This window comes from Heterobasidion irregulare, assembly GCF_000320585.1.
Source record: "Heterobasidion irregulare TC 32-1 unplaced genomic scaffold scaffold_04, whole genome shotgun sequence".
NCBI lineage: Eukaryota > Fungi > Basidiomycota > Agaricomycetes > Russulales > Bondarzewiaceae > Heterobasidion > Heterobasidion irregulare.
In genome coordinates this window covers 791,817-809,026 of record NW_009258200.1, presented here as the reverse complement: position 1 = coordinate 809,026, position 17,210 = coordinate 791,817, and the positions used below count along the sequence as shown (strand labels likewise).

Here is a 17,210-nt window from a genome sequence, read left to right as displayed (position 1 = left end):
GTCAAGAAGACGAATAGCACCTCCACGGGCACCAAACTCCGAATCGTTCACAGCCTCGAACCCCTGAACGCCGTCACCATCCAGCATTCAGGTGTGCCCCCATATACCGATCAGATCGCTGAACAGTTTGCAGCTCGCGCTTGCGGCGGCATTCTGGATCTCTATGTCGGCTATGACGAACGAGGGCTCTCCGAATCATCTCGCGACTTCACCACGTTCCAGACCCCATTCGGCGCCCACCGACTCGTCACCCTACCCATGGGATGGACGAATTCGGTCCCGATCTTCCACGACGACGTCACCCACATCCTCCAGCCAGAGATCCCAGACACCACCATTCCTTTCATCGACGATGTTCCGATTCGGGGCCCACCGACCCGATACGAACTTCCGAACGGCGGCTTCGAGACGCACCCCGACAACTCCGGCATACGACGATTTGTGTGGGAACACTTTCAAGGCCTCAATCGAGTGGTTCAGCGGATGAAGTATAGCGGAGGGACCTTTTCGGGACACAAGGCGACGCTCTGCGCAGCCGAAATCACGGTGGTCGGCCATCGGTGCACATACGAAGGAAGATTACCCGACGAATCTAGGGTAGAGTCAATTATGAAGTGGGGACCTTGCAGGGATCTCTCTGACGTTCGGGCATTTTTGGGGACGATCGGTGTCGTTCGGATCTTCATTCTGAATTTTGCACACAGGGCGCATGCACTGACAATGTTAACGCGCAAAGATTTTCCATTCGTGTTCGGCCCAGACCAGATAGCGGCCCAGGACGACCTACGGTCGGCACTTCTCGAATCGCCAGCCCTTCGGCCGATCGACTATGGGTCGGCAGCCAACGTCATCCTCGCCGTCGATACCTCACAAATTGCGGTCGGCTTCCACCTCTGTCAATGCGCACTCGACAATCCGCGGGTTCGGTACTATGCTCGATTCGGCTCCATCACCCTTAACGACCGCGAATCGCGATTCTCCCAGCCGAAGCTCGAGCTCTACGGTCTCTTTCGCGCCCTCCGATCGCTCAAAATGTATCTCATCGGCGTTCGGAATCTGATAGTCGAAGTAGACGCACGCTATATCAAGGGCATGCTCACTAACCCGGATCTCGAACCCAGCGCCAGCATCAATCGGTGGATCGTCTCCATCCTCACCTTCCATTTCACACTTGTCCACGTCCCCGGCACCTCTCACGGCCCCGATGGCCTCTCCCGACGACCACCACAACCCTCCGATCGACCCGAACCCGAAGACGACTTTGACGACTGGATCGACAATCTCTACGGCTTCCTCCATCAGATCAACAACACGTTCCCCACCTCCATCTCAACCTCGACAACCGCCATCTTCACCTCCTCGCTCATAGGCGACCTCCCGACCGATACCGAGTCCGACGACGAAGGCCCGACCATCGACTATTCAGATATCCCAAGATCGCAAAAAGCTTTGGAAGCCGAAGAACGCCTATGGTTGGTCCGCGACTGGCACCGAACATTGGTTCGGCCCCCTTCTCTCTCCGACTCCGAATATGCGACTTTTCTACGATATTGCACTGAGTTCTTTATCGCAGCCGACAAGCTATGGAGAAAAGACTCACATGGCCGACACAAGATTGTTGCAGCCCCCTCTAGTCGGATCACAATCCTCACTGCCGCCCACGACGACGTCGCTCACAAGGGTTTCTACGCCACGACTGCCTTGATCGCCGAACGCTTCTGGTGGCCGCACATGAGGCAAGACATTTCCTGGTTTGTTCGGACCTGTCACCTTTGCCAGATTCGCCAGACTCGCAACGTCCTCATTCCCCCGACCGTCGCTACGCCTGCACCACTCTTCGCGAAGATGTATATGGACACCATGCACATGCCGACCGCCGGTGGTTTCAAGTATCTCGTGCAAGGCCGCTGTTCGGTATCACACTACCCCGAATTCCGCATGCTGCGACGCGAAACAAGCTCCGCACTCGCCGACTGGATCTTCGAGGATATCCTGTGCCGATGGGGAACACTGGTAGAGATTGTCTCCGACAACGGACCGGCATTCGTCAAGGCGCTCGACCAGCTAGCAAAGAAGTACCACGTTCGGCACATTCGCATTTCGGGCTACAATTCCCGCGCCAACGGCATCGCCGAACGACCTCACTTCGACGTTCGGCAGGCTCTGTTCAAAGCCGTTGATGGAGACCAGGCCAAGTGGAATCGTGCAGCTCATTTCGTATTCTGGGCTGATCGTATTACTGTTCGGTGCCGAATGGGTTGCTCGCCATACTTCGCAGCGACCGGAACCCATCCCCTCCTTCCCCTCGACATCGCCGAAGCCACCTATCTTCTACCACCACCGACCACGGCCCTCAGCACCACCGACCTCATTGCTCGACGTGCCATCGCTTTGCAGAAACGACGATCGGACCTCGCCCACCTTCGCAGCTCAGTAGTCGGCGCCCGTGTCCAGGCCGCCATCCGATTCGAACAACAGCATTTGGCCACACTTCGCGACTTCAATTTCCACCGAGGCTCGCTTGTCCTGATGCGCAACACAGCCATAGAAAAGGCGCTCAATCGGAAGATGCGTCCACGTTATTTAGGACCTTTGCTAGTAATTTCTAGGAATCGGGGAGGAGCGTATATTTTGGCCGAACTCGATGGATCGGTCTTTGATCGACCAGTTGCAGCATTCCGCGTTATTCCTTATTTTGCTCGCAGGTCTCTGAAGCTCGCCGACCTTGAAGCCCTCCTCGACATCTCGCAGGAACGCCTTCGGGCCATGGAAGATTCCCGATCGAGCGACGACGACACCGAAGACGATAGTGCCGATGAAGATACCGACACCAGCTCAGTCCGATCGGCGGAGGACGACGACGCGGCTTCGGCGACCTCCGACTAGATCCCACCCTCCCACCCTTCGCTCTCTTCGGTCGGTGACTGGGGACAGTCACGATTTCAGTAGGGAGGAGGATTCACAGATATACCCATTCCTTATCTTCGTTTATTCGTCACAGACATGGACTGACGCCCAATCATTTCTACATATCTTAGTACTTTTACCACCGACCGATCGCCGACCGAATAGTCGGCACTCATTTTCCCATCACTCCTTCAAGTACCAAGCCGCATTGAAGACTTCTTCCGATTTGCGCAAAACCATAGGGTTTTATGCCTGTGATGACATACTGAGGCTTCCCCTAAATATTCCAATTTATTTTCTGCATTTCTGCCGAACACGTCGCTTACAACTACATTCACACGCAGTCATTTCGCCGACCGATTTCTCGAACGACACCTCTAGTCTTCGCCAAAAAACGTCTCATTCAAACTAGGACAGTCCTTTCACTATTATGTTACATTTATCTGTACTACAGAAATCGCCGAAACTATTCTACTCATCGGGAATGAAATCGCCCGACACAGACATATCCGAATCCTCCGCCGCCGACGAATCCTCGACCAAGACGACGTCCGAAGACGTAGACGGACCCGCCTGCACCTCGAGCGACTCCAACTCCGCCTGCCACATCTTGATCGACCGCGCCAACGAAGCCCGCGTACCCTCCGCCACAGCGATCCGGTACCGAAGATCGGACGCGATGCCTTGCGCAACGATCGGCGACAAACGAGACGAGTCGGACAGGGCGGGGACGGCGACAGAACGGGAGCGGGAGGAGGAGGGAACGGCACGGGTGGTGGTGGGAAGGCGTTGGACAGGCTTCCGAGCCCGCACACCTGAGACAACCCGATGAGCTCCCATCCCAGCACTAATCAAACCGGTACTCACCTCTGGTCTGCGCTATGCTTGCACCGACAGAACGTTCGGGCATGAGGACCTCGACCTTGCGTTTTTTTGACGGGCGCAACAGTTCATTCGCTTCCGACTTGTCGGAAACCTTCCCCTTCGACTTCCCCTTACCCGTCGACTTTCCTTTCCCCGTCGACTTTCCTTTCCCCGTCGGTGTCCACCCGGGCTGGAAACTGCACCCCTTTTGCTGGTCGGCGCACTTGATACAAGACACCTGACCAGGCCGGGTGTAGCAACGAAACGCCACGGTCGAGAAATCGGAGGAGCACCGACTACAGGCGTACTCGGCCTAGAAAAGAAGAAGGTCAGTCTCAGGAGGCGGCAAAAGGGAAGGGACGCACCAGGCGATCACCAGATACTAGCCCAGGGGGGTCCTTGAAGACCTTACCGGCACCATTCCGTTCCTCTGGGGCCCGAACCGTCGACATCCTGCCGTGACCAGGGCCCAGAGGAAGCACGACGCGGCCGGAAGATGGCGTCCGTTGACGCGCGAACTCGACAACAACAGCAGCCGCCGACGGCTTGCCGTTCACATTGGTCGGGGCGGCCGAAGCGACCGGGTCGACGCTCATGCGATGCAAGGCGGCGGTTGCGGATGCGAGGTCGGACTCGGCGACCGAGGGATGAGGTTGAGAAGGCGAAGGGGCGAAGGAGGGCTCGGGACGAGAGGAGGACGCGGCAGGAACGGATGGAGAAGGAGAACGAAGAAAGAGAGGGAGAGGAAGAACGGACTCGGCTTCTAGGGCGGCCATCTGACGATCTCCCTCTTCCGCATCGAGCAACCCACTGAACATCGCCTCCACCAGTGCCTCCCGGCGACGCTGACGACCTTCTTCGGCCACCCGAAGGATAGAAGCAGCGCGCGCCGCCTCAGCCTCCTCAGCCTCGCGTTCGGCAGCGGCTACCCGCGCAGCTTCCTCCTCCAGGGCCTGTGCCTCGACCGCTTGTTGCTGCGCGGCAAAGCGCACCGCACACTGCGGCAAGATTCGCGTTCCCCAGGCTAGCCAGTGGTCGGTGGCCATATGATCGAGGCCGCGCTCGGCCTCGGCGATCCAGTCGGCAAGTTCGGGCACTTCCTGCCCACGCGCCGATCGGTCGAACACAGCCTACGAAGGTGTCAGCATCTAAGCACAAACAAGAGGAAGAGCCGACTTACCACTCGTTTGGCAAACCCCTGCGCCCAGGCCTCGTAATCTTCGTACTCGGCGGCGCCATCGGGAAGGGCGAGCATGTACTCCCCGAGCTTGGTTTTGAGGACAGAGAGGAGGGAAGACATGGTGGGAAGGCCGAAAGGAGTCGGACGAGGAGACGAAGTGGCGGGAAGAGGGCGATACAGGACTTAGTCGCTGGAGAATCAACGATCATCAGGTGATTGTGGTCACCTGACGAAGCCCCGTGCCGCTGCGTTCGGCAGAAGCCGCGATACGCGCCACCGCTCTTTGCCGACACGACTCTCACGCCAGCGTCTAGTTGGGACACTCTAGGTCTCAGCCACTGCCTCACCTAATCAGTTGCCACGCCACAGGACTTTGCCAACTCAGCCCCGGTCTCTCTTGCGCGCCGACCCGGTCCTTTCTACGACATCTCCTTGCCGATTATTCACCTGTGCCACATCTCTCCCACGCACCCACCCCTGTCCACGCCACCGCTCATAGCCGATCTTTTCCCACGAAACTTGCCACACCGCTCCATTTTCCACGCCACAGCTATTCTTTCCACGCTATCGCTTGTTACCAACTCTTTCCCACATTTTCCACACCACTTTTTTCCGCTCCGACTCATAGTCGCCGACCACTGACTGAGGACAGTCAGGATTTCAGTAGGGAGGAGATGATGAGCATGCACCCGCGCTAGGGTCCGAGGGAGGTCGTCGGGAAGCTTTGGGGAGATACCGAACAGCGCTCGACAAGTACCGAAGATGCCGACTTTTACCGAACACGATCGGTCCCTACCCGACCGACGACAAGCCACTGAAGGACGTCCGGCAGCACTTGGGTCAGTTTGCCCACACTTCACGTACTTACCATGACCGCATAGGAGTGTTACGATAAGTGTTTACGAGATCGGAGCCAGTATTCCGTATCGGCTGATGTCCTCCGTGAGTCGGTCGGTCCTTATCGCTTATCTTCCTGACTTCCGCATGGTCGGTCAAACGCGATCTTGCACCATTGCTTGGCCACCCCGGTCGTACGACACCTCTTCTTTATTTTTCATTGGCTCTCCAACGCCTGTTCCTGCTACCTACGCTCGGGCGACGGATCCCGAACGTTCGGGATTTCGACATCACTGATTACCTTTTACCTTATCACCTTCGGAACCCATATGGACATCTCACCTACCTTCCTATCTTCTCTGATCGCTGGGGCTTGGCGCCCATTCGACATCTACTCTCATTTCGGGTTCGATATTTTACTTAGGGGCGCTGTTTACTATAAAAACCTACATACAACTCTGGAATAAACCAGCTTTCGCACCCCACAGTTCAGAGCTCATTCGCACTCGTCTCAACCATCGAAATTGTCTCCATCGACTCCCGAAAACTTGTCACCCTCGTCGTTCGGCCTCATTCGCGTTCGTACTCGTCTCTTCGCTCGTACCCCCATCCTCCCTCGTATATTGTCAGAGTCCCGTGTGGCTCTTGAAGCACGTAGTTGTCGGTCGCGACACTACCTTCTCGTTACCGACCGAATCCCCGACACGACCGACCGAACGTTCGGTCGGTGTTCGGCGCAGTCCCGAAACCGTTCGGGCACTATAATCTCATACTCCCCGTTGCTCCTCAGTACGCCATCGATTTCTAAAGTCATCACTAACAATTCCTTGTGTATTAGATACTAGCTCCAGCACCCCCTTGCATTAGAGGTTGTTTTGGTGTTGTGCTCGGCACTTAGAGCCACCTCTAGCGTATCACCGGCATCTACGACGAAGTGTGCCGACTTATCAAAACCAAGATTGCCACTGGAGTCTATGAGCCGTCAAATTCGTCCTACCGATCACGCTGGTTTATGGTCATTAAGAAGACGAATAGCACCACCACTGGCACCAAACTCCGAATCGTTCACAGCCTCGAACCCCTGAATGCCGTCACCATCCAGCATTCAGGTGTGCCCCCATATACCGATCAGATCGCTGAACAGTTTGCAGCTCGCGCTTGCGGCGGCATTCTGGATCTCTATGTTGGCTATGATGAACGAGGGCTCTCCGAATCATCTCGCGACTTCACCACGTTCCAGACCCCATTCGGCGCCCACCGACTCGTCACCCTACCCATGGGATGGACGAATTCGGTCCCGATCTTCCACGACGATGTCACCCACATCCTCCAGCCAGAGATACCAGACACCACCATTCCTTTCATCGACGATGTTCCGATTCGGGGCCCGCCGACCCGATACGAACTTCCGAACGGAGGCTTCAAGACGCATCCCGACAACCCCGGCATACGACGGTTTGTGTGGGAACACTTTCAAGGCCTCAATCGAGTGGTTCAGCAGATGAAGTATAGCGGAGGGACCTTTTCGGGACACAAGGCGACACTCTGCGCAGCCGAAATCACGGTGGTCGGCCATCGGTGCACGTATGAAGGACGATTACCCGACGAGTCTAGGGTAGAGTCAATTATGAAGTGGGGACCTTGCAGGGATCTCTCTGATGTTCGGGCATTTTTGGGGACGATCGGTGTCGTTCGGATCTTCATTCGGAATTTTGCACACAGAGCGCATGCACTGACAATGTTAACGCGCAAAGATTTTCCATTCGTGTTCGGCCCAGACCAGATAGTGGCCCAGGACGACCTCCGGTCAGCGCTTCTTGAATCGCCAGCCCTTCGGCCGATCGACTATGGGTCGGCAGCCAACGTCATCCTCGCCGTCGATACCTCACAAATTGCGGTCGGCTTCCACCTCTGTCAATGCGCACTCGACAATCCGCGGGTTCAGTACTATGCCCGATTCGGCTCCATCACCCTTAACGACCGCGAATCGCGATTCTCCCAACCCAAACTCGAACTCTACGGCCTCTTCCGCGCCCTCCGATCACTCAAAATGTACCTCATCAGCGTTCGGAACCTGATAATCGAAGTAGATGCACGCTACATCAAGGGCATGCTCACTAACCCGGATCTCGAACCCAGCGCTAGCATCAATCGATGGATCGTCTCCATCCTCACCTTCCATTTCACACTCGTCCACGTCCCCGGCACCTCTCACGGCCCCGATGGTCTCTCCCGACGACCACCACAACCCGCCGACCGACCCGAACCCGAAGACGACTTTGACGACTGGATCGACAATCTCTACGGCTTCCTCCATCAGACCAACAACACGTTTCCCACTGCCAACTCAACCTCGACAACAGCAATCTTTACCTCCTCACTCATAGGCAACCTCCCGACCGAGGCCGACTCCGACGACGAAGGCCCGACCATCGACTATTCAGATATCCCAAGATCGCAGAAAGCTTTGGAAGCCGAAGAACGCCTATGGTCGGTCCGCGACTGGCACCGAACATTGGTTCGGCCCCCTTCTCTCTCCGACGCCGAATATGCCACCTTCCTACGATATTGCACTGAGTTCTTTATCGCAGCCGACAAGCTATGGAGAAAAGACTCACACGGTTGACACAAGATCGTTGCAGCCCCCTCTAGTCGGATCACAATTCTTACTGCCGCCCACGACGACGTTGCTCACAAGGGTTTCTACGCCACGACCACCTTGGTCGCCGAACGCTTCTGGTGGCCGCACATGAGGCAAGATATTTCCTGGTTTGTTCGGACCTGTCACCTCTGCCAGATTCGCCAGACTCGCAATGTCCTCATTCCCCCGACTGTTGCCACACCCACACCACTCTTCACGAAGATGTATATGAATACCATGCACATGCCGACCACCAGCAGTTTCAAGTATCTCATTCAAGGCCGCTGTTCGGTATCACACTCCCCCGAATTCTGAATGCTGCGACGCGAAACAAGCTCAGCCCTCGCCGACTGGATCTTCGAGGATATCCTGTGCCGATGGGGAACATTGGTAGAGATCGTCTCCGACAACGGACCAGCGTTCGTCAAGGCGCTCGACCAGTTAGCAAAAAAGTACCATGTTCGGCACATCCGTATTTCGGGCTACAATTCCCGTGCCAACGGCATCGCCGAACGACCTCACTTCGACGTTCGGCAGGCCCTGTTCAAAGCCGTTGATGGAGATCAGGCCAAGTGGAATCGTGCAGCTCATTTCGTATTCTGGGCTGATCGCATTACTGTTCGGCGCCGAATGGGTTGCTCGCCATACTTCGCAGCGACCGGAACCCATCCCCTTCTCCCCCTCGACATCGCCGAAGCCACCTACCTCCTGCCACCGCCGACCACAACCCTCAGCACCACCGACCTCATCGCCCGACGGGCCATAGCCTTGCAGAAACGCCGATCGGACCTCGCCCACCTTCGCAGCTCAGTTGTCGGCGCCTGTGTCCAGGCCGCCATCCGATTCGAACAACAGCATTCGGCCACCCTTCGCGACTTCAATTTCCACCGAGGCTCGCTTGTCCTGATGCGCAACACAGCCATAGAAAAGGCGCTCAATCGGAAGATGCGTCCACGGTATTTGGGACCTTTGCTGGTGATTTCTAGGAACCGAGGAGGAGCGTATATTCTGGCCGAACTTGACGGATCGGTCTTTGATCGGCCAGTGGCAGCATTCCACATTATTCCTTACTTTGCTCGCAGATCTCTGAAGCTCTCCGACCTTGAAGCCCTCCTTGACATCTCACAAGCACGCCTTCGGGCCATGGAAGAATCCAGATCGAACGACGACGACGCTGAAGACGACGACGCCGACGAAGAGGATACCGACACCAGCTCCATCCGATCAGCAGAAGACGATGATGTGGCTTCGGCGACTTCCGACTAGACCCACCCTCCCACCCTTTGCTCTCTTCGGTCGGTGACTGGGGACAGTCACGATTTCAGTAGGGAGGAGGATGCACAGATATACCCATTCCTTATTCCAATTCATTCGTCACAGACATGGACTGACACCCGATTATTTCCGCATCTCTTAGTACTTTTGCCGCCGACCAATCGCCGACCAAATAGTCGGCACTCATTTTCCCCATCACTCCTTCAAGTACCAAGCCGCATTGAAGACTTCTTCCGATTTGCGCAAAACCATAGGGTTTTATGCCTGTGATGACATACTGAGGCTTCCCCTAATATTCCAATTTATTCTCTTCATTTCTGCCGAACGCTTTGCTTACAAGTACATTCACACAGCCATTTCGCCGACCGATTTTCCGAAACAATGCCTCTAGTCTTCACCGAACGTCTCAGTTAAACTCAGGACAGTCCCTTCACTTTTATGATACATTTTACTATACGACAGAACCCTCGAAGCTATTCTACTCATCGGGAAGAAAGTCGTCCGACACCGACCTTCCCGAATCGTCTGCCTCCGACGAGTCCTCGACCAAGACAGCGTCGGGGGACGTGGATGGACCCGCCCGCACCTCGAGCGACTCGAGCTCAGCCTGCCACATCGCGACCGATTGCGCCAGCGAAGCACGCATACCCTCAGCCACCGCGATGCGGTACCAAAGCTCAGACGCGATGCCTTGGGCGATGATGGGCGAGAGAAGAGAAGAGTCAGAAGGAGCGGGGAAGGCAGCCGAACGAGCGCGGGAAGGGCGGGTAGGAGCGAGGACGGCCCTAGCCGTGGTAGGAAGCCGCTGGACCGGCTTTCGGGTGCGAACGGCTGCACCGAACAATACCGAACGATGAGCTCCCATCTCCAATCCAACCGAAAAATGACTTACCTTTCGTTTGGGCGATGCTATCCCCGACTGACCGCACGGGGACAACTACCTCTACCTTACGACGCTTTAAGGGGCGTTCCCTCTCCTCCGCCTTGGGCGCCGACTGCTCCTTCGCCTTCGCCTTCCCCTTCTCCTTCGACTTCCCCTTCCCCTTCTCCATCGGCATCCACCCGGGCTGGAAGCTACACCCCTTCGACTCCCTGGCACACTTAGTGCATGACACCAGCCCAGGTCTCTGGTAGCAACGGAACGCCTTGGTCAGAAAGGCGGTCGCACAGCGGTGACAAGCGTAGTTGGCCTAGAAGAAGGATGGTTAGCAAGAGGAAACGGCGGCAAGAGGGAGGGAACTCACCAGTACATCACCAGGTAACAACTCGGGCGGATCTTCGAGCATTTTACCGGCACCATTCCGCTCCACAGGGGACCTAACGGTCGACATTCGGCCCGTCCCAGGGCCGAGAGGAAGGACAACGCGTCCAAGAGGTGGCGTCCGTTGGTGAGCAAACTCGACGACGACAGCCGCGGCCGACTGTTTGCCCTTCACGTCGGTCGGGGCAGCGGCGGCGACCCGACCCACGCTCATTCGGTCCAGGGCATCGGTTGCGGATGCAAGCACAGAGTCAGCGGCGGACGGGTCAGGATAGGACGAGTCGGCGGACAGGTCGGGATAGGACGAGTCGGCGGACGGGTCGGGATGGGATAAGTTGGCGGACGGGACAGGATGAGAAGAGGAAGCGGCGGCGGAGGGAGAAGGAGAGAGAAGGAAGAGAGGGAGAGGGAAGACGGACTCGGCCTCGAGCTCAGCCAATTGACGCTCACCCTCTTCAGGATCGAGCGAGCCATCAAACATCACGTCCACCAGCACCTCCCGGCGCCGTTCGCGATCTTCTTCAGCCGACTTCCGAGCCGCAGCAGCCCGCGTCGCCTCAGCTTCGGCAGCCTCCTGTTCGGCGACGGCAACACGCTCCCTCTCCTCCACTAGTGCCTGTTCCTCGGCCGCCTGTTGTTGCTGCAACACGACGCGCGCCGCCCGCTGCGGCAGGATTCGCGCTCCCCATACCAGCCAGTTGTCAGTAGCCATCGGATCGAGACCACGTTCGGCCTTGGCGATAAAGTTGGCGAGTTCGGGCACGTCTTGCCCACGCGCAGAACGGTCGAAAACAGCCTGTCGGGCGTCAGCAGCCAGCAGAAGACGAGAGGAAGGACTGACTCACCACCCGTTTGGCGAACCCTTGCCCCCAGACCTCGTAATCCTCATATTCGGCAGCGCCGTCCGGGAGGGAGAGCATGTAGTCGGCGAGTTTCGCCTTCAGGACAGAGATAAGGGACGACATGAGAGATGAAGAGGGAGGAAGGAAGGCGATGAGGGACTTAGTCGCTGGAGAATCAACGATCATCAGGTGATTGTGGTCACCTGACAAAGCCCCGTGCTGCTGCATTCGGCAGAAGCCGCGATACGCGCCACCGCTCTTTGCCGACACGACTCTCACGCCAGTGTCTAGTTGGGGCACTCTAGGTCTCAGCCACTGCCTCACCTAATCAGTTGCCACGCCACAGGACTTTGCCAACTCAGCCCCGGTCTCTCTTGCGCGCCGACCCGGTCCTTTCTACGACATCTCCTTGCTGATTATTCACCTGTGCCACATCTCTCCCACGCACCCACCCCTGTCCACGCCACCGCTCATAGCCGATCTTTTCCCACGAAACTTGCCACACCGCTCCATTTTCCACGCCACAGCTATTCTTTCCACGCTATCGCTTGTTACCAATTCTTTCCCACATTTTCCACACCACTTTTTTTTCCGCTCCGACTCATAGTCGCCGACCACTGACTGAGGACAGTCAGGATTTCAGTAGGGAGGAGATGATGAGCATGCACCCGCGCTAGGGTCCGAGGGAGGTATTCGGGAAGCTTTGGGGAGATACCGAACAGCGCTAGACAAGTACCGAAGACGCCGACTTTTACCGAACACGGTCGGTCCCTACCCGACCGACGACAAGCCACCGAAGGACGTTCGGCAGCACTTGGGTCAGTTTGCCCACACTTCACGTACTTACCATGACCGCATAGGAGTGTTACGATAAGTGTTTACGAGATCAGAGCCAGTATTCCGTATCGGCTGATGTCCTCCGTGAGTCGGTCGGTCCTTATCGCTTATCTTCCTGACTTCCGCATGGTCGGTCAAACACGATCTTGCACCATTGCTTGGCCACCCCGGTCGTACGATACCTCTTCTTTATTTTTCATTGGCTCTCCAACACCTGTTCCTGCTACCTACGCTCGGGCGACGGATCCCGAACGTTCGGGATTTCGACATCACTGATTACCTTTTACCTTATCACCTTCGGAACCCATATGGACATCTCACCTACCTTCTTATCTTCTCTGATCGCTGGGGCTTGGCGCCCATTCGACATCTACTCTCATTTCGGGTTCGATATTTTACTTAGGGGCGCTGTTTACTATAAAAACCTACATACAACTCTGGAATAAACCAGCTTTCGCACCCCACAGTTCAGAGCTCATTCGCATTCGTCTCAACCATCGAAATTGTCTTCGTCAACCTCCGAAAACTTGTCATCCTCGTCGTTCGGCCTCATTCGTGTTCGTACTCGTCCCTTCGCTCGTACCCCCGTCCTCCCTCGTATATTGTCAGAGTCCCGTGTGGCTCTTGAAGCACGTAGTCGTCGGTCGCGACACTACCTTCTCGTTACCGACCGCATCGCCGACACGACCGACCGAACATTCGGTCGGTGTTCGGCGCAGTCCCGAAACCGTTCGGGCGCTATAATCTCACCCTCCCCGATTGCTTCTCAGTACGCCTTCAATTTCTAAAGTCATCACTAACAATTCCTTGTGTATTAGATACTAGCTCCAGCACCCCTGCATTAGAGGTTGTTTTAGTGTTGTGCTCGGCACTTAGAGCCACCTCTAGCGTATCAACGTCCAGGAATTGGCAAGTGTGTTTCTTCCTTTCCTGCTTGTCTTCTACCGCAGACCGAACAAAGTGGAAGTCAAGATCGGCAAAATATTGTCTCAATTCGCGGGGTTGATGGGGGTCAAAGGTTGGAGCCGTTCAATCTCCACGAGCAGGTATGGATGGGGTTGCCATAGTGAGAAAGTCAAAGGTGGGAAAAAAGATATTGTTTGCTAGGGTGATCGGGGATAGAGTCGCTGGTTCAAAGGAGCGTTCTAGCAAAGTCGGTTGGATGGTCGGCGTTCAGAAGACGGGGCTGCGTGGAATTGTCAGAAGTCTGCACGATAATCCTCAGCGTATGAACAGAAGACGCTATGTATGTATTAGTGTACCTGCACGATAATCCTAGGATGATACGTTAGGATACAATAAGACTACCAGGGCGCGCAGGATACTCACCTCAGCGTATGAACAGAAGACGCTGAGGTGTCACGGTAACGGTACGGTCACATAAGTAACGAAGTCCGGAAAATACCGTATCGTAAGTACAGTGCTGGTGGGCTAACTTCTAACATTCCCCCTTAGCCCGGCAGTAGGCCTAGATTAGTGGAGAATGAGATGTGCTTTCCTTTTGCTAAACCCTTCGTCAAAACGTCCGCCACGTTCTCGTCCGTCCGCACATATTCCAGACGGATTTCCCCCATCTCAACCCTCTCTCGGATGATGTGGTACTTGATGTCAATGTGCTTCGTTCGAGCGTGGTAGACATGGTCCTTCGACATGGCTATACTAGCCTGGTTGTTGCAGCGGATAAGGGTGGGGGATGACTGAGGAAATCCGAGTTCCGAGAGCAGTGAGCGAAGCCAAAGTGCCTCTTTTGTGGCGTGCGAGATGGCAATATATTCTGCCTCGGCGGTCGCGTAAGCAACGGTAGGTTGTTTCTTTGAGCTCCAAGAAATCGCTGCTCCGGCAAGGAAGAAGGCATATCCGGAGATCGAGTGGCAGTTATCTCGGCTCTCTGCGAAATCGGCGTCCGTGTAGCCAACGGGGGTCCAGTCGTTCTCGTCTCCCCCATATGTCAGAGCTAAGTCCAACATCCCCTTCACGTACCGCAGGGCGCGTTTTGCGACATGCCAGTGTTCCATTCTGGGGTTTGACATATACTGTGCCAGGGTGTTGACCGTGTAGGCAAGGTCGGGGCGCGTAGCGAGTGCCGCGTACATCAACACCCCCACCAGGGCGGCGTACGGATATTTCCGCATCTCTTCCCATTCTGCGGAGTAGAGTCGGGGTGACTGCTTGTTTGACAAGTGGGTGCTGGGGTCCATGGGCGTCGAAAAGGGCTTGCAGTCCATCATCGCGAAACGCTCCAAGACATTACGGAGGTAGTGCGTCTGCGAGAGTGAGATGATACCCTTGTCTCGGTTCCGGAAGACTGTCATACCGAGCAGTGTGCGCGGTTCCCCCAGTTCCGTAGTCTCGAATGGGAGCCTGCGGAAGTCTTCCTTGAGTTCCGTCATCGCCCTCTTTGTGCTCGCGGCCAAGATCATGTCGTCAACGTGAATGACGATGATGGCGTGGCCTTTGTTTGAAACCCGGAGGTAGACGCAGGAGTCTGAGCGGCAGCGAGTGAATCCTAGCTTCAGGAGCTCGTCGTTAAGCATCCTGTTCCAGATTCGACCAGATTGCTTTAGGCCGTAGAGAGATTTGAGCAGGCGGAGCAGCCAGTCCTCTTTTCCGAGGACCTGGAAGCCTTCGGGTTGCCTCATGAATATTTCTTCGTCGAGTTTCCCATTAAGGTAGGCGGATTTGACATCAATCTGCTCGAGGAGCCAGTTCTCCTTGGCAGCAAGTGAGAAAACAAGTCGAAATGACTCGAAGCGAGCAACTGGGGAGTGAGTGTCGTGGAAATCAATGCCGGGGCGTTGCGTGAAACCCTGGGCGACGAGTCGGGCTTTGAAACACCCGTCTTGTTTGGCCTTGTAGGTCCACTTCGAGCCAATCGGCTTGCGGCCTTTCGCCGGCTCGACGAGTTCCCACGTCTTGTTCTTCAACAAGGCGTCGTACTCCTCCTCCATCGCCCTCTGCCAGTCGTTGCGCTCTGCGCTTCGGATGGCTTCCTGGTAGCTGCGGGGCTCCTCACCCGCCGTCAACAGCGCTGCCTTGACGGCCACTGTGAACAACGAGCGCTCAACAGCTGCCTCGTCTTCCTCTGCCTCTGCCTCCTCCCTCTCGTCGCGCGCTGCCTCGTCTCGTTTCTTTTCCCGGTCCTTCCGTCGCTCCCTCGCCTCTCTATTCGCGTCTTTGCGAGCTCGCTCGGTCGCCTCCTGCAGGTCCGCGGCTTTCCTCAATGACGAGGGCTCTCGTGCCCTTTCACTCCTTCTGAGAGTGAACTGGGCGGGTGCCGGTGTTTGTGTGCTTGTTCTGGGCTCAGGCGGCTCGGGCGGCGCTTGCTTGGCGGCTCCTGGGCGCGTTTTCAGCGTTCCTGGTGCCCCCTCTGAAGGTGGGTGGTCGGGAGGATGGACGGGTGGTGGTGTTTGTTGGGCTAATGGCGACTTTATTGTAGGGTTGTCAGGGCTCGCTTTGGGAGGTGGGGGAGTGTCTGTGGGCGGCTCCTGGGCGACATGGAAGTCGTTTTCCCCCCTCTCGGCCACGGGCAGCTTCCGCGGCGCCAGCGGCAAGTCGTCCTCCAAGAAGACGACGTCGCGCGACTTCACGATCCTGTGGGTCCGCGGCTCGTAGCAACGGTAGGCTGCGTCGCTGTAGTACCCTATCAGCACGCACTCGGTTGACTTGACGTCCCACTTGCGGCGCTTTTCATCAGGTATCTTCACGAGCGCCTTGCAGCCGAATGCGCGAAGGTGTTTGACGTTCGGTTTCTGGCCGGTCCATACCTCGTGGGGGGTCTTGCCCTCGAGTGTGACGGTCGGGCCGAGGTTCTTTAAATAGATCGATGTTGACACCACCTCCAGCCACAGGAATCGTGGAAGGCCGGTTTCGTGCATCATTGCGCGGCCACGTTCCACGATCGTCTTGTTCAGGCGTTCCGCGACGCCGTTCTGTGACGGGGTGTATGGCGCTGTCGTCTCTAGGGCAATGCCCGCTGCTTTCAACCAGTCAAGGGCCTCTTTGTTGAGGTACTCCGTGCCGTTGTCGCACCGGATGCGTTTCCACGGCTGGCCGGTCTGCTTCTCCGCCATGGCCTTGAACTGCTTCATGCGGTCGAGCACCTCGCTCTTCTGCCACATGCAGTATTCGGTGGAGAAACGGGCCTTGTCGTCGGTAAAGGTGACAAAGTACCGCTCGCCCCCGATCCCGTTCTTGTCCATTGGGCCGCATACGTCCGTGTGGACCAATTCCAGTAAGTTGTTTGCCCGGTGGTCTGCCTGCTTCGGGAAAGGCTTACGGTGTTGCTTTCCGTAGATGCAGTCCTCACACGTCGGCGCCTTTGCGTTCGATATGAGTTTGATCCCATCGACGAGACCCTTCGAAATGACAAGGTCCACGTTCCCTTGCCCTAGGTGGCCGTAACGCCGGTGCCATAAGGCTCGCGTTAGTGAGGTGGCGGCGAAAGCGGTCTCAGGGGTGATGGGTGGTGGTGTAGGGGGCTGATCGTTTGTCGTCGGGCGGCCGATCGTATCCAGGTAATAGAGACTTCCGACGAGAGACCCGGATCCGATTCGTTTGTGATCCTTG

General features: G+C 56.4%; 7 protein-coding genes across 7 annotated transcripts; 5 read left to right on the top strand and 2 right to left on the bottom strand.

Annotated features, from left to right (window-relative positions):
* Positions 1-258: 258 nt before the first annotated feature.
* On the top strand, positions 259-2,886 carry HETIRDRAFT_316317 (uncharacterized protein; the record flags this gene model as incomplete). The annotated part of the gene is made up of 1 exon (XM_009546718.1): positions 259-2,886. The coding sequence occupies one exon, from the start codon at positions 259-261 to the stop codon at positions 2,884-2,886; it is 2,628 nt and encodes an 875-aa protein (XP_009545013.1).
* Positions 2,887-3,378: 492 nt separating this feature from the next.
* Positions 3,379-5,071, bottom strand: HETIRDRAFT_416778 (uncharacterized protein; the record flags this gene model as incomplete). The annotated part of the gene is made up of 4 exons (XM_009546717.1): positions 3,379-3,722; positions 3,775-4,084; positions 4,137-4,901; positions 4,952-5,071. 4 exons carry the CDS (start codon positions 5,069-5,071, stop codon positions 3,379-3,381), a joined length of 1,539 nt encoding a protein of 512 aa, XP_009545012.1.
* A 1,089-nt stretch (positions 5,072-6,160) lies between these two features.
* On the top strand, positions 6,161-6,553 carry HETIRDRAFT_315888 (uncharacterized protein; the record flags this gene model as incomplete). Its single annotated transcript, XM_009546716.1, has 1 exon — positions 6,161-6,553. A coding segment is annotated over one exon (393 nt), but the record flags the coding sequence as incomplete, so codon positions are not given.
* Positions 6,554-6,701: 148 nt separating this feature from the next.
* HETIRDRAFT_232582 (uncharacterized protein) lies at positions 6,702-7,118 on the top strand (the record flags this gene model as incomplete). The annotated part of the gene is made up of 1 exon (XM_009546715.1): positions 6,702-7,118. A coding segment is annotated over one exon (417 nt), but the record flags the coding sequence as incomplete, so codon positions are not given.
* A 1,941-nt stretch (positions 7,119-9,059) lies between these two features.
* HETIRDRAFT_57763 (uncharacterized protein) lies at positions 9,060-9,695 on the top strand (the record flags this gene model as incomplete). Its single annotated transcript, XM_009546381.1, has 1 exon — positions 9,060-9,695. One exon carries the CDS (start codon positions 9,060-9,062, stop codon positions 9,693-9,695), a length of 636 nt encoding a protein of 211 aa, XP_009544676.1.
* A 487-nt stretch (positions 9,696-10,182) lies between these two features.
* HETIRDRAFT_416777 (uncharacterized protein) lies at positions 10,183-12,035 on the bottom strand (the record flags this gene model as incomplete). The annotated part of the gene is made up of 4 exons (XM_009546714.1): positions 10,183-10,535; positions 10,597-10,894; positions 10,949-11,761; positions 11,811-12,035. The coding sequence occupies 4 exons, from the start codon at positions 12,033-12,035 to the stop codon at positions 10,183-10,185; spliced, it is 1,689 nt and encodes a 562-aa protein (XP_009545009.1).
* Positions 12,036-12,995: 960 nt separating this feature from the next.
* On the top strand, positions 12,996-13,388 carry HETIRDRAFT_315017 (uncharacterized protein; the record flags this gene model as incomplete). Its single annotated transcript, XM_009546713.1, has 1 exon — positions 12,996-13,388. A coding segment is annotated over one exon (393 nt), but the record flags the coding sequence as incomplete, so codon positions are not given.
* Between the last annotated feature and the right edge of the window lie 3,822 nt (positions 13,389-17,210).